The 15850-nt window shown below is 34.8% G+C and overlaps 1 protein-coding gene across 11 annotated transcripts in view; it reads left to right on the top strand.

The window, feature by feature from the left end:
• PLCB4 (phospholipase C beta 4) overlaps nucleotides 1-15850 on the top strand; it is a 461856-nt gene that overhangs the window by 428821 nt on the left and 17185 nt on the right. For all 11 annotated transcript variants that reach the window (XM_074287886.1, XM_074287884.1, XM_074287887.1 and 8 more), the window contains 4 exons: nucleotides 2670-2719; nucleotides 2868-2933; nucleotides 11336-11451; nucleotides 15123-15198. In XM_074287886.1, coding sequence (XP_074143987.1) covers nucleotides 2670-2719; nucleotides 2868-2933; nucleotides 11336-11451; nucleotides 15123-15198 — 308 coding nt within the window. The remainder of the gene's footprint in view (nucleotides 1-2669; nucleotides 2720-2867; nucleotides 2934-11335; nucleotides 11452-15122; nucleotides 15199-15850) is intronic.

Genomic DNA, 15850 nt, shown 5'->3' with positions numbered 1-15850 from the left:
ATCAACAAGACAGTGAACAATTGAATATAGACAATAAATGAAATATAAAAGAAGGTACAAAAGTTTTAGCCAGGATGAATAAGATTAATGACCCCCCCCCCCAAAAAAATGGTAACATAGGAAGAAATTGTGTTTTTGGAAGGGAGATTATATGTTGAGAGATGGAATGAGAAGATAGCCCAGAGATGAATACATTATGACAAAAATGTGCAGTTATACATGGTATTCCAAAAGTCTTTGTGTACTTTTAAGTTCTTGATAGCTTTAAAAAGCTTAAAAGTACATGAAGGTTTTTGTAACACTTTGTATAACTAAATGGCATGGACTTCAGAAAAGAAGAATTCGTTTAGTGGTCATAGTTAAACAATGGGCACAAAATAGCCCCTGGATCTTCTTTGAGTGAAGGAGAAGAAAAGTTGCTTCTATTAGAACGAGAGCTAGTAAGGAGAGACTCATATGTCAGTTAATACAAGAGCGCTTTTTATCTGTATCAATGTCACATTTTTTAATAGTAGGAATTAGAAAATACTGCTTTGATAATATAGATACATGGCAGAGTAGCATTAGGTTTACAAACTTCACTGAGCTTTTATAAGTTTCCAAGATAAGAAAGTAGGAAAAAGAAATCCTACACAATTCTCAAATTATCATTTGAAGGATTACAACTTGCTTTTAACACCTACATTCATAAGAACATAAACCTTAACCTGTAACCTTAAAAAGTCATACCTGTTATTCTGTGTGACACAAGAAAATTCAATTAGCTAAGAAAGACCCTTTCTTCCACATTAGCACTGGAAAATCTCTCTTGTTGTATGAGTCTGTTTCAGTAAGTAGAGCAAAGAAAGCATTACCAATTCTTTGTTTTATGACTGAGGAATTTGAAGGATCTAAAAACCATCATTCAAAATGATGTTACTATTGTATATTTCTATAGTATTAGAGAAGAATATGGAAGTATTTGGAGAGGGAGAGAAAACAAGTATTTATTAAGTACCCACTTATGCAGATATTATGATAAATAGTTTACAAATATTATCTCATTTGATTCTCATAACTATAGACAGTAAGTACAATTATAATTGCCATTTTACCATTGAGAAAACTGAGCATACACTGATCAAGGACACACAATTAGCAAGTACATGATTTCTGCCAGGAGAGTGGCCCTGAACCTATATATATTTATCCCAGGATCTACATTGAAAGGGGTGTGTGTGTGTGTGTGTGTGTGTGTGTGTGTGTTGTTTTAAATACTCTTTATCAGCTTTGCTTTTTAAATTATTTGTTGCTTATCCTTAAAGCTTAGTATAAAAAAACTAACTTCCTGTAATTAAGGGCTCTGCTTGGGAGGTTCCTTTTAATCAGCGTTTTACAGAATTAATAGCAGAAAAACTGCCAGAAGGAGGCAAATAGGTAGTCCACTCAACCCAGCATTCTATCCAACTGAAATTTAGGTTATAAAAATAAATAGCATGGACTGCAAAAAAGGAGGATTTTTTATTAGTAGTGATAGAAAAGTGGTTGTAAAGCATTCCTGGCACCCAAAAAGTAAGCTTGAGTAAAATGGGGCTTTTGCTGTCAGTAACATGCTCCTAACTTCCTTATGATAAACTATTTTGACTTAATATATCAAAGCCAAAAAGTATTTCAGCTGGCCAGATATATTTTCCCTACCTAGTCTTGTCATAGTATACCAGTGGTATATCTGTGGTACATTAAGCCAATTATGGACAAATGATAGGGTTCATCATCTATAGATGCATATAATAATCATGTTTATGTTCTTATAAGGAATAAAATAATAATGAATTGTTATTCATTAATAACGAATATTACTTATAATGAATGAAACTAAGAAACTAGACCTATGGATTTATTTTTACCATCCCTAATCATACATGCCTTTTATTGCAACTTTCCTAGAAATTAGATACGGTAAATCAATAAACTTACTTGAAATCCATAAAGAAATAATACAAAGAGCTAAATTCTTTAAAGAAGAACCATACAAGGTACAATTTTTCTCTCTTCTGAGAATAGAAATTAAATATGGTATTCAGTGCCCTTTAATTTTCTTGTTGATTTCATTCAGTGCTCCAGAAAATTAAATAAGCAATGTTTGCTTCAAAAGAAAATCTACATGAAAACAGAACATAATTCTATTGTCTTGGAAATCTCTTCCAGCTGCAGTTGCTATGGCAACACTTGGTCTAGCTCATCACAAAGACACTGTGATAAGTTGATATATTTCTTTGGGAAATTCTAGGTCCCCATTACAGTATCCTGCTATATATTGGTTCACTTGGCTTTTCTCTTATATATAACAAGCAGTGCTAAAATGCCAAATTTAATTTTATGGAATCTTTTGCTTCTGTTCTTTATGAGGTAATGAATTTGAACAGGACTCCAAGAATTTGTGTTATAGTTATTGCTTTGTACCCTAAGCAAGTAGACTAGCACTAATATGCCTTAGAATGCAAAGATAAAAATGGCTATTTCTCTTAAGCATATAGTTGTTTTCCATTGAGAAGATGCTCATTTCCATGTTCATACTAAATATAAAATAAATGTTTAAGTCCTTAATAAAGAGTAACAGAAATGTTAATAGCATAACTATGGTTAATTTTGCTTAATTTTAAAAACAAAATATCCTAATGTTTTTTTAGGTATTGAACTTATTCCTCAAGTGAGGATAGAAGACTTAAAACAAATGAAGGTAAAGTGGCTTGATATTTTTATTATAAGGTACATGTTAATATAATCCAAAGTTGTTAAGAGTTTTTTTGTTTGTTTGATTGGTTTTTATCTGATTCAATGCCGGTGGCTATAGAAAAACTGATTTTTTTCTCCCTTCTCTCCAATAGGCTTATTTAAAACACTTAAAGAAACAACAAAAAGAGCTAAATTCTTTAAAGAAGAAACATGCAAAGGTACAATTTTTTTCTCCGTCTGATTGACTTATGGACTCTGTCCCCCAAATTACCTAGAAGTATAAAGTAACTGCTACAAAAGCTTTTGGTCACTTATATAATACTGAATTAGATTTCAACCAGTTAGTCATTGGTCATTATTTGACACCTACACTTTTAACAGCAGTTTAGAGCAAACAAGAAGGGTACAGAAACTAGTCTTTGATCCAATGACAAATTAAGAAGGTATTGACATTTTTTTCCTAGCAACATATAAACAATAGAGGAAAACACCTAATTATAGTAGTGAATTAAATCAGGGAGTTAATGATGGGCTTTGAGGCTTGAATCCCAAAAATATATTGGGGTTTAAAGCTGGTGTCATGAGGTGTTTCAAAAGAAATTGTAGAAGTTAACCATCTCCAATAAAGAGGCTATGATTTTCTTATTATACCATTGACTGGGGGCTAAGTTTCAAAGGGAATTAGTCAATGTGACATTTCTAAGAAGGCTAACCCTAACAGGAGTTAGTGAAAAAATGGAGTACCAATAGGTTCTTTTATAGGAGAAAAATAACCTTATAACCTGATCTTCTGATTATGGGCTCATGATGATTTTGTCAATGCAAGTAATTTGACAAGAAATTAGAAAATAATCCTGATAATGCTCCTCTCTGCTTGCCTTAGGGAGTAGCTAAGGGAATTCATCTAGGTAGGTCCCAGAGCAACAAAGGTCCACTTAAATTTCACAAAGCCTTCTCCTGTCAATTACCCTTCCATATGGTCACCTAGTTACCATATTCACTTCATCACTACCAAGTAGAAGACTAAATTAAATTCCTAAACAACTATCCTCTGATCTTTGTCTTCATTTGCTACCCCACCTAGGTGAGATATTTATGGTCATAGGATCATAGATCTATATATTCAAAAGGCCCAGACCATATTATTGAGGAAACTAAGACCAAAGATCACAAATAGTAAGTAAGCATCTCAGGCAAGATGTGAACCATTCCAGTACCAGAGCTCTTTCTACTTTATTTGCCCCAAATGCAAAAATTCCTTGTAACTTTGTGTATGAGTCAATTTTTTATATTAAAACACTGTTTTATGCTGATATTAAAATGACATAGAACAATTTTAGGGGGTTAAGATTTAGTCTGATTTATCAAGTATAAGCCTCTCTACCTGAAAGAAATGCTTATACAACCAGGATAGCACAAAGCATTGTCACAGCTGTTTAACTATTCTGCCTAATGAATGTTTTTTGGCTGCCTTCATCCTCACTGTCTGAGGAGAAGTCAAAAATTTCAATAAAATGAAGGAGCCATAATGATTTTGCAGTTCAATTTCATCACTGAGATTTCAAATATGGTGTTATAGTTTTTAAAAATTTACACGTTTTTCTGATCCAAACTCTACTTCATTCACATTGTAATGTTTCTGTGTCTAGTTGCCATAAAGTTATCCCATCTCCAAAAATATGAGCAGTTTTTAAAAATAAATTGCCTAGTGACCAAAGCATTTATTAAGTTTTTGTTATGTTCTAGGCATTTTGCTAAGTTTTGGGAACACAAAGAAAGGCAAAATTACTCCCTTGTCCTTAAGAAGTTTATATTCTAATTAGAGAGACAACATATATTTCCTGGTAAATACAAGAACTATTCAAAGCATATGAAGGAAATATGAAAGGGAAGGCAAGAGCAGCTAGAGTGACTAGAAAGTTCTCTTGAAGAAATTGGGATTTGACTTGAGTTTTGAAAGAAACCAGGAACAATTAAAAGTAGGAGGGGATGATTTAAAGGCATTAGGGACAACCAATGCAAAGCTATGCATTTGGAAGATGAAGTATAGCTGGATCTTAGAGCACATATAAAGAAGTAAGTTTTAAGAAGTCAGGAAAAAATAGGAAGGGATTAGGTTACAAACAGTTTTAAAACCAAAGGAATTTGTATTTTCTAGAGGTAATAAGAATATAGTGGAACTTCTTGAGCAAGAGATATAACATTAGACCTATATTTTACTTTTTCTTACAATTAACAAATTTCTCCCATTTCATTCCCTCACAAATACAAAAGAAAAAAACAAATATGTTTAACAACATATGGTCAAACAAAAATTCTTACATTGGCCATGTCCAAAAGTATAAATCTCATTTTGCATATGGCACCTATCACATTTCCACTGGAAGAAAAAAAAAATTACCTTGTTAGTTTAATGGAGGATGAATTGTAGTAGGGAGAGATTTGAAGCAGGTAGATCAACAGAAAACTATTACAGGAGTCTAAAAGAGAAATAAAGAAGTCCTGGATTAAGGGTGAGGCTAAATGAATGAAAAAGAGGAGACATATGAGAAGTTATGAAATTAGAAATTATCAGTAAGAACAAAACTTTCATTGGAATGACAAGTTAAGTAATTGCTATAAATATTACAAAAATTTCATATTTCTAACTGATTTTCTTTAATTCATGAGTAAATTCACTTAAGAAATTCCCTAAATCAAAGTATGCTTTTGACCAGATCTGTTTCCCTTTAATTTCATTGCCTCTATTCTCCCTCCTTCCTAAACACTCATAGATAATGGGGCTGAGAGGAATAAGGATAGGAACTTGTTAAACTGGAGGCTACAAAAGCAAGGTTTTTTTATTCCCTCTCCCAAAATGCAAGTCCCTCTTCCATTGGCTGGGTAAATCTTCACCCCTAATTACATCTTGTCCCCACCCCTAAATACCTCTCATAATGTGTTTATTATTCTAATTTATGGCTTTCTTTCAGAAATTTTGTTTCCTTTTGTTTCACATCAGCCTTTTAGATTTCATTTCTTAGGTTTCAATTTCATTTTTCTGATTTAAATTTAATTTCTTTTCATTTCCCTAATTTAAATTTCCTGACTCCATGGAAACTAAACGCTTATCAGATTCTAATATTAGCCTTGAGCAAATATGCCCTACATTAACCCTGGAAGAAGTTTTTTGTTTTGGCTTGGGTTTTTGTGCCTGGGGGAGGGGGGTGTTTTTGTGTGTGTCTGTGTGTGTGTAAGGAAATAATATACATAAAAGTGCTTTGTAAAATATGATACTAATGGATCTCTAGAATTCTGATACTTTGTATGCCACAGATGCATTTCATTGTATGAAACAGATAATGTTCTGAATGAACTTTAATAATCAAAATAATAGGTGGCATTTATAGAACATTTTAATGTTTGCAAAGTGTCTTTACATATGTTTTTTTCCTTTGATCCTCAGAACCCTGAGACATAGGAACTATCATTATTTTCATTTTATAGATGAAGAAACTGAGGCAAGCAGTGAAGTGACTTTCTAGGGTTGCCCAGCTAATAAGTGACTGAGGGAAGAACTGAACTGAGATCTTTCCAACTCCAATACTCTATCTACTTGCCATCTAACTGCTTTTTATATCTAAAGGAATCAAATGATTAATTCTTTGTTAAACAATGTAAGATTTTTGTAAAATAAATTAACATCCCCTCCCAACTTTGAAGAATATTTATTTCTATACTTGCAGTAATTTGAGGAGGAAGAGCTCTGTTCATAAAATTAAAATAATCATCCCAATTAAAAAAAAAAGTGAAAAGGAAAGTGGTTCCTTTGTACTACTTCTATTTTAATTTCAACTTTTTATAAAGACTTATTTTCACAGATTTCTTAAGAACCTAGCTGATATGTCTTTCAAATATGTTTCATAGTTAGGTTACCAGTGTTATTCTTATTTCCTGTTTGTGTGGGAGAACTGAGTAGTTACTGAAATGGAACATCCCACTAGTCACTTACAGCTTTTCTTAGGGCCATCAAGACTGTATCATTATCCTCCCTGTCTGGTTCTATACAGTTAGTCACTAGGTTGACTTAACTAGGTTGACTCCCGCTGGAGCTGACAGTCTCCTCATACAAAAGTGTGTTTCCTCCCTCCCTCCCTCTCCCATCCCCACATGACTTCCATCAAACGGAACTTTTGTGCCTGGTCGTCAGCTCCGAACACAAATACTCCCCAGATTTGTCTTAAGAAGCCGCTCTGGCAGTTGTTGGAAATTCAGTTTTATATTAAAGACTTTTTTTGAAGGCTTCTTCCCACTCTAAAGTTCTGGATAAAGCAGAAGAAAAAGTTTAACTTTTATAATACAAAATGCAGCAGCAACTGTTTGGAGAGATGTAAAAATCCCTTTGGATGCTATGAAAACAAGTACTGAAAATCAAATTAGTCAGAGAAGGTGATAAAATTTCACAACTAAAGAAACTAGGGGGAGAGGGGAGCATCTAGGTGGCGTGGCGAAGTGGATAGAGCACCAGCCTTGAATTCAGGAGGACCCGAGTTCAAATCTGGTCTCAGACACTTAACACATCCTAGCTGTGTGACCCTGGGCAAGTCACTTAACCCCAGCCTTAAAAAAAAAAGAAAGAAAGAAACTAACGGGAAAATGTAGTCCCCTGCTTCTCCAAAGTAAAGGGGAGACAGGTATACTAGGATAAATCAGACCTTGGCCAAAAGTTGTCCTTCCATTATCAAGAGTGAATGCGGGACTTCCGGGGTGGAGCCAAGATGGCGGAGTCCCTCCAGAAAGCTGCCCGAGCTCTCCAGTTCCCTCCAAAACCACAGGAAACCACACCTCTGAACTGTCTGACAGAATGGAGCCTCCGCAGCTCAAGGTGGACTGAAAAAACTCCAAGAAATGCCAGTCTCAAGACATTGGGGTGAAAAGGGAGTTCAGCCCAGAGAGAGTCTTAATCACAGCAGATCACCACCTAAGCCCCTCAATCTGGCTCCGCAGAGGAGCCCAGCAGGGGGCAGCCTCCAGTCCCAGCTCAGAAGGCAAATTCTGGGAAACCAGGCTGTTTTCTGCAAACACAAGGGGGCCCTGTGCTCAAAGCCGAAGCTCAGAACTTGGGACAGCGCCCCCTATAGCCCAGGAGCAGAGCTACACCTTAAACTTAAAAAGGGGAAATTCCAAAAGAAAAGGAAAGAAAATAAGCAAGAAACAGAAAAGAACATTAACCACAGAAAGCAGACCAAAGCACAAACTCAGACGAGGGCAGAATGTGCATAGGACAAAACTCAAAAGAGTGAGATAAATTAAGTTAATTAAATTTAAATTAATTTAGTTAATTTTAAATTAATTAAAGAGATAAATTGGTTTCAAGCTCAAAGAGGCTTCTTAGAAGTGCTCACAGGTACCACCACATCTCTCAGATTGGCTTAGATGACAGTAAAAAGTAATGATGAATGTTGGAGGGGATGTGGGAAAAGTGGAACACTGATGCATTGTTGGTGGAGTTGTGAATGGATCCAACCATTCTGGAGAGCAATCTGGAACTATGCTCAAAGAGCTATCAAATTGTGTATACCCTCTGATCCAGCAGCGTTGTCTCCCTGAATTCCAAAAAGATCATAAAAAAGGGCAAGTGTGTGCAAACATGTTTGTGGCAGCCATTTTTCTAGTGGCAAGAAACAGGAAACAATGGTTGCCCCTCAGTTGGTATATGCATGTTATGGAATATTACTGTTATATAAGAAACTATCCACAGGATGATTTCAGAAAGGCCTGGAGACTCACGTGATCTGGTGCTGAGTGAAGTGAGCAGGACCAGGAGATCGCTGTATGCAGCAACCGCAAGATTGCACATTGATCAGTTCTGATGGAAGTGGCTCTTTTCAACTGTGAGGTGATTCAGGCCAGCTTCGCTGGTTGTGTGATGAAGAGAGCCATCTGCACCCAGAGAGAGGACTGGAAGAACTAAGGATATGTACATAATAAACAGAAAATACAACTTAGTTTTTTCACTTTTTTATTGCTATTTGCTTGCCTTTTGTTTTCTTTCTCACTTTTTCCCCTTTTTTGATCTGATTTTTCTTGTGCAGATTGATAATTGTGGAAATAGGTGTAGAAGAATTGCACATGTTTAACATATATTGCATTACTTGCTGTCTACAGGAATGGATGGGGGAAAGGAGGGAAAAATTTTGGAACACAAGGGTGAATGTTGAAAATTATCAATGCATATGTTTGGAAATAAGAAGCTTTAATTTAAAAAAGGAAGTGCTCATAAAAGACTTTAAAAGGCATAAATAAAAAGTAGAAGAAAAAATGAGGGAAAAAAAGGAGTATTCAAGAGAGTCAACAGCTTGGAAAAGGAAGGCAATTCCTTAAAAAATACAATTAGCCAAATTCATAAGAGGGAATGTCTCCCTTTCAATTTGTGTTAAAATATTGCATTGCTGCAATGAAGCAGGATGAATTACACCAAAATCAGTTATAAAACACAATCCTCTGTCACCTCCAGATCATCACTTCTAGATTCTCTTTATATTCAGAGTTATAACTAGGAATTGTGTTTGGTAACTAAGCACACCAAGGGGCAGTATATAGTCTGGAATCAGTAAGTCTTGAGTTCAAATCTGACCCAGACATTTAGGAAACTGACTCTGTCCAAGTCACTTAAACCTTTCTCTGCTTCAGATTCCTCAATTATAAAAATGGGGATCATAATAGCATCCACCTCCTCAAGTTGTTGTGATGATCAAATGAGATAATATTTATGAAGCACTTAGCACAGTGCCTGAAACTATTAGGTGCTCAATAAATGCTTATTCTCTTTGTTGTGGGTGATGTAGACATCAGATAATGGTAGACACCAAAAATCGGGGTTCAGTCGTGAAAAATTCACAATGGCCATTCTCTTAGGCAAAAAGTAGATTTACGTAGGGAAATAGGTTACAGACAAAATGAAGGGATACATAGACACTGGGAATGGTAAATATGAAATAGAGTGGGAGAGCATATGAAGGACAAGTTTCTCCGTGGAACTCACAATTACCCAGTAGAAAGGGAGCATTCTATGAGATTGGGACATACCCTTAGCTGGTAGGCTAAATCCTGAAAGGGGCTTAACACCCTAAAAATGTTAGTTGTAAGTAGGAAAAGTGGGGTTGGGAACTTAGTGGAGTTAGTTAACGTGTGACCTGGAGGAAGGGGAAAGATAGGGAGGCAGAGTGTGAGATCAATTCAATGAAAGAGATGTAGTAATTTTAATTGACCAAAAATACAAAAATAACAAAAAATAGGACATACCTTGTTTTAGGTATATTGTAAATATTTATCCCTTCTGCCCTTCCTAGGTTAACAATAAATATATGATATAAGAAGATACACTATTAGGCACTCGTCTACCCATATCTCTATAAATGTGTTCTGTGCCAGGAACTACGTTTTTTGAAAAGGAATTTAGACAAACTGGAATGTGTTTGTCTATTGTGCTGATTGTGTGATGAGGAAACCTGGAATCCATGTTTCCAGTTAGTGAGGATAATGATAGTCTGCATGGCCCCAACTGAGTGGTGGGATGTTCCATTTCCGTAACTACTCAGCCTCCTACACAAACAGGAAATAAGAATAAACCTTGGTAACCCAACTTGGAAAGAGAGTATTGCTAAAGGAACTGGGAGTGAGGAGATAGAAGAAACATAAAAGCACCTGATGGCTGTCTTCAAACATCTGAAAGGCAAGAGAGATGAGACTATATTGCTTGGAGGGAAGAAAGAAAAGAAAAAAAAGGAGAGAAAAAAAAGGAAAAAAGGAAAAGAAAAGAGAAGGGAAGGATGAATTTAAGTGTTCACTTATACACCAGGCACTCTGCTAAGTGCTTTACAAATATTACCTTATTTGTTCTGCAAAACAACTTTGGAAAGTGCTGTTATTATCTCCATTTTACAATGGAGGAAACTAAAATGAACAGATGTAAAGTGACTTGTCCAGAATTTCCTGGCTGGAAGTGTCTGAGACCAGTGTGAATACTAATCTTCACAACTCCAGGCCCATCACTCTGCTATACCACCTAGCTTCTTCAGATAAATGTTTTGTTATTGTTCAGTCATTTCAAACTCCACAAGAGTTGGGTTTTCTTGGTAAAGATATTGGAATGATTTGCCATTTCCTTCTCCAGGTCATTTTACAGATGAGGAAACTGAGGTAAACAGGATAAAGGGATTTGTCCAATGTCACACAGCTAGGAAGTTTCTTAGGCTGGTTTGAACTTAAGTTTTAGTGATTCCAGGCCCAGTACTCTATGCACTGTGACACATAGCTGCCCATGTCTACATATATGGAACCTGGAAGAGGAAAATATTAACTAAAGGTATTAGAAGAGATACCTTCTCATAGGAGTTGGATGATAAGATTGTCAGAAATTTTGTAACTGTGATTCTTTCATTGCATGCAGGTATCTCCTGTAATACTCTAGTTTTTCTTCGGTATTAATTCTGTTAAATGAAATCCTGGTAGACAATGGAAAGACTTGGCCAGCAACAGTTCTACAGGAGGAGATTATTTCCAGAGTTTTCCTCACTCACAGGCTGGTCTTGTGTCACTTTGTCAATCCAAGTTACTAATTGTTTTGCTCTTTTTGTAGGAACACAGCACCATGCAGAAGTTACACTGTACACAAGTTGACAAAATTGTGGCTCAGTTTGACAAGGAGAAGTTATCTCATGAGAAAATCTTAGAAAAAGCAATGAAGAAGAAGGGGTAATGTTGCCTCCTTTTCTCCTCAAAAAACCCAGCTTTTTTTATCTTGCCCCAGAAAAAGTCTTTTTTTTTTTTTTTTTTTTTTTTTAGCATACCAGCCGGCTATTGGCTTTGCAGCAGGACTGTTCATATCCAATTATGAATTGTGTTCATATTCAATTATGCAGTTTTAATCATCAAAACTCAAAGCTAATTTGTTCTTTGAAAATAAGATACTTGCTCATTTAATCATCATGAAGTAAACAGACTTTCCTAGAAAATTTTACAGAGGATATCACTAGAGATGCTTTAAATTCTGCCTCTTCAGTATAATAGCTCCTAACATTTTTAAATACCTTGGCTACAAACACTGGAAATAAAAAAGTTCCCTTCTTGTGGGATGATCCCAGACTTCCAGGATTACTCTATTTCTTCCTGGACTTTCTTTTGTGCTTCCCTGCCTTCTCCAACCATCTATGGATACCTTCTGCAACCCTTTAAGTGAGGGATGATAGAGATTTTGAGATGGAAGCATTGCTTTCCTCTCAAGCTCTAGTAGATAAACCCTTTAGTTATTTAGGGTGATTCTAGAAAACTATAGTCATACAAACATAATTACCTTCACTACAAGACCTTTTGATATTGGAGTACTTGCTCCTTAAGATCTGATTCCCTAGATTTGATATAATGACATCAATTTAACAAGACTTAAGTACCTACTCTGTGCTCAGCTCAGGAAATACAAAATAGAACAAAGAAACAGTCCCTGCCTTTAGAGGACTTAAATCCCAAAAAGTTTTATGATTTACAAAAATTAAATGGTAAATGGTTTCTATTTAGAGGTACCTGTAATTAATTAATTGTGTTCTATCTTGATGGATACTAGGATTTACCAATTAGAAAACTTGCTCCTTGGCTACTTTCTTTGTATGTGATTATACATATCAAAAATATGTGATTTCATAAGCATGGAAACTTCCTCCAACAACAACTGAATCACAAGCTCAGTTATGAGTCCACTTGTCCATACTACCTTTCTAACAATTTAATAATATGTACTAATTAGTAGATAACTGGTTTATTGTTGTTTGGGCATTTTTCAGTGGTGTCTGACTCATGACTCCATTTGGAGTTTTCTAGGAAAATATATTGGAGTGGAGCAGCTAAGGTGGTGCAGGGAATAGAACACCAGCCCTGAAATCATTGGCTTTAGACACTTAACACTTCCTACCTGAGTGATACTCTGCAAGTCACTTAACCCAAATTGCCTCAGCAAAAATAAACAAACAAACAAGAGTGAAAATATATTGGAGTTGCTTGCCATTTCTTTCTCCAGTTCATTTACAGATGAAGAAACTGAGGCAAACAGGGTTAAGTAACATGCTAGGTGACTGGGACCAATTTGGAACTCTTGATTCTAGGCCTAGCACTCCATCTACTGTGCCACCTAGCTGCTCAAGAGAAATGGTAGAACTGCTTAATCTGCACAGCCCACCTTTAGCTTCCGTCTGCAAATAATTCCCCTAAGTGTATTATTTTCAGTCTGCATCATTGAATCTGGATGGGGGTAGAGGGAGGAATTATTATCTCTAATATGACATTTGAATTTATTTTCAACATAAATTGAGAATAAAGCACTTGAAAATGTTCTCAATAAATAAGACACTGTTGAATGAAATGGAAAAGACTAAATTAGTTTCAATGCTATCTTTATAGAACACTCTTTAAACACCCCCTCCCCCCACTCTAAATTTACACAGTGTTAAGTATTGGTAGGCTGCTCTTACCTAGTGAAGTCAAAAATTAAGTCAATTACCTTGATAATAATGAAGTTATTAGGAGAAAAATAAGGGATATGGGATTGGATTGTCTAAACTGGATACCTATCTGATTAAATTACCTGATGATAAATTATAGTATAAATAAACCCTGCACCTATTTACCTTTTTAACAAAGCTATTAAGTATGATGGTCAGGGACAGCTTCTCAATTACTGGAAATTTTTCAGGCAGAAATATCTTTCAAAATTAATGGAAAATTTCATATTAATTTAGTATCCTATCTGTACTCTCAACACCACAGGGACTGAAGAATATTGCAAAGAGGAGGTACCTCCAGCTGCATTGCAGTTGTTGGCTTATGAGACAACAGTTGTGTCTCATGTTGTATATTAATCTCAAGGCATTCGATTAAGTACACCTGAATGTGGGGTGGGTGAATCAGAACAAGGAAAAAGAAAATTCAGGAACCTAAGAAAACTTTAATCTTACTAGAAAACAGAAGGCAAGAACAATTAACTATAATAGGGAAGAAGAGTTCTTCAAATGGGCTTCTTGATTAAATGTGTTTTATATACTTAATGGATAGATGATGGCATCAGTTAGAGACAGGTAAATTTAGCAGTGTAGAACCAGGTAAAATGCAAGCAAACACTTGAAACAGAAAAATAGAAATAGTGAGAATGAGAGATTAAGATTTTCCAATTAATTGAGATCACAATTTCTAGAATTCAATTAATTTATTCTAATATAGGAGATACTGTCTATTCAGAATGTAAAGGACAGTCTAAAGCAGGGATTCCCAATTTGCGATTTAAGGACTACTCCCTTTCAATTTGAGGATAGATTACAGAAAACCTATAAACTTGAATGGGAAAAATTCACCTCTAACCGAAACTTAGGATTTCCTTTAATTATGATTTTAAAAAAATTATTTTAAGATATCTACAGGTTTCATCAGATTGGCAAATGAGTCCATGACAAAAAAAAAATTAAGAACCCCTGGACCAAAGTATTCATCCTACAAAATTGAATGTTACCATGGAAACTGTAAGACACTAAGAGAATAACTAAGAATGCTTAGTCCTTATGCGTATAAGTCCTTATAAGAAATATAGTCTAGTAGAAAAGAAAGAAAATGTTAATAAAATAAGTATGATAAAAATATAATCTGAAAGTGTGACAAGATGGCTATTGAGAACTACATGTATTCAGTGATTTAATATGATGTATTAAATATCAGTAAATGCATCTTAAAAGGGATTGGCCCACTTACTTCCCTTGAATCTGGTTCCTACTTTGATTACAATACTGATATTTCAATAGGAATTGATTTAATAAAAAAAATCATTTCAAAGTTAGTTCACATAAGAATGCTGAGTATTAAGGAAGAAGAAAATGACCAAGCCAGGGCAGGAACTGGAATAAATTATTGTAATCACATTTTTTCTCAGAATAGAAAGAGAAGAAAAATTATGCTAATATCAAATAAAATGCTATATTTTTTTCCTTATTAGACATTTTAAATATAAATACTGGCTTTAGAACCAAAGAAATATAAATAAAAATTCATTTCAAGGCTGACAATTTATTTGCCAGTTTTCAGTCCAATGTTTTATTGGCATAGTGGAAGAAAAGGGGAGGTAGGAACCAAAATGGAAACATACAATAACAAACCCCTAAAAATGGAAGAATCATTGGATCTAAAGGCATCTCATTTTTAAGTGGTTAAATTGAATGATCATTATACCAATAATATTTGTAAGGTGTGAACATATTACTGGAAAAAAATGTTATTCACATAAGCCATAACATTTCATGTTTGATGGACATATTGTATTCACTAGAAATCTTTTTTAGCAAAAGCCAACTGGATGGAAAAAATATAACTTCTGGCACATATTTCCTTTTTAGAGGAAGTAATTGTCTTGAAATGAAGAAAGAAACTGAAATTAAAATTCAGACATTAACATCAGATCATAAATCTAAGGTAAGAAAATACGCCAGTTTTGCCAGTGGGCATACTCAAAAGAGAATGAGGCCAACAGAAGTTTATTTTTATAAAATGATACAAATGATGCATGCAAAATGATGGAACAAAAGAGCTTGTCTTGCTTATTTCACAGCTTGTTTGTTGTTCTGAAAACTCTCCAAGCAGAAGGATACTTGATTTTCTGTGAAAGTCATGGGAACAAATGGGGAACTTATTTGAGACTCGTTCTAGTTATAATATCCACTCCAAAGTTGATCATTAAATTAGTTCTAGTGAAAGAGAACCTTTTTTTATTTTTTCAAAGAAAATTTTTTCTCATTTCTATATAATGACTACATTCCTTCAATACCCTTTCTAGAAAGATCTCAAGGTCTGTTTGATGTTTGACACCAAGTTACTAACAAAATAAACCTGTTTTGTACTGCTTCAAAGTAGGTAGAGTATATCAGAAGGCTAGATCCACACATCTGAATTAGCATTCCCTAACCACAAAACCTAGGACTTTCAAGAGCTCAGTTTGACCAGAAGAGAGATTTGAACTTGAATATCTTCATTTAGTTTATCTTTCCTCTCATTCTGAAACTAAAATCTTGTCTGAACTAGCATTTTATAATGAACCATTATTTAGACTTCAAGACCTGAAGCTCTT

This window comes from Sminthopsis crassicaudata, chromosome 2 (genome assembly GCF_048593235.1).
Source record: "Sminthopsis crassicaudata isolate SCR6 chromosome 2, ASM4859323v1, whole genome shotgun sequence".
Taxonomy (NCBI): domain Eukaryota; kingdom Metazoa; phylum Chordata; class Mammalia; order Dasyuromorphia; family Dasyuridae; genus Sminthopsis; species Sminthopsis crassicaudata.
This window is presented reverse-complemented; position numbering and strand designations above follow the sequence as displayed.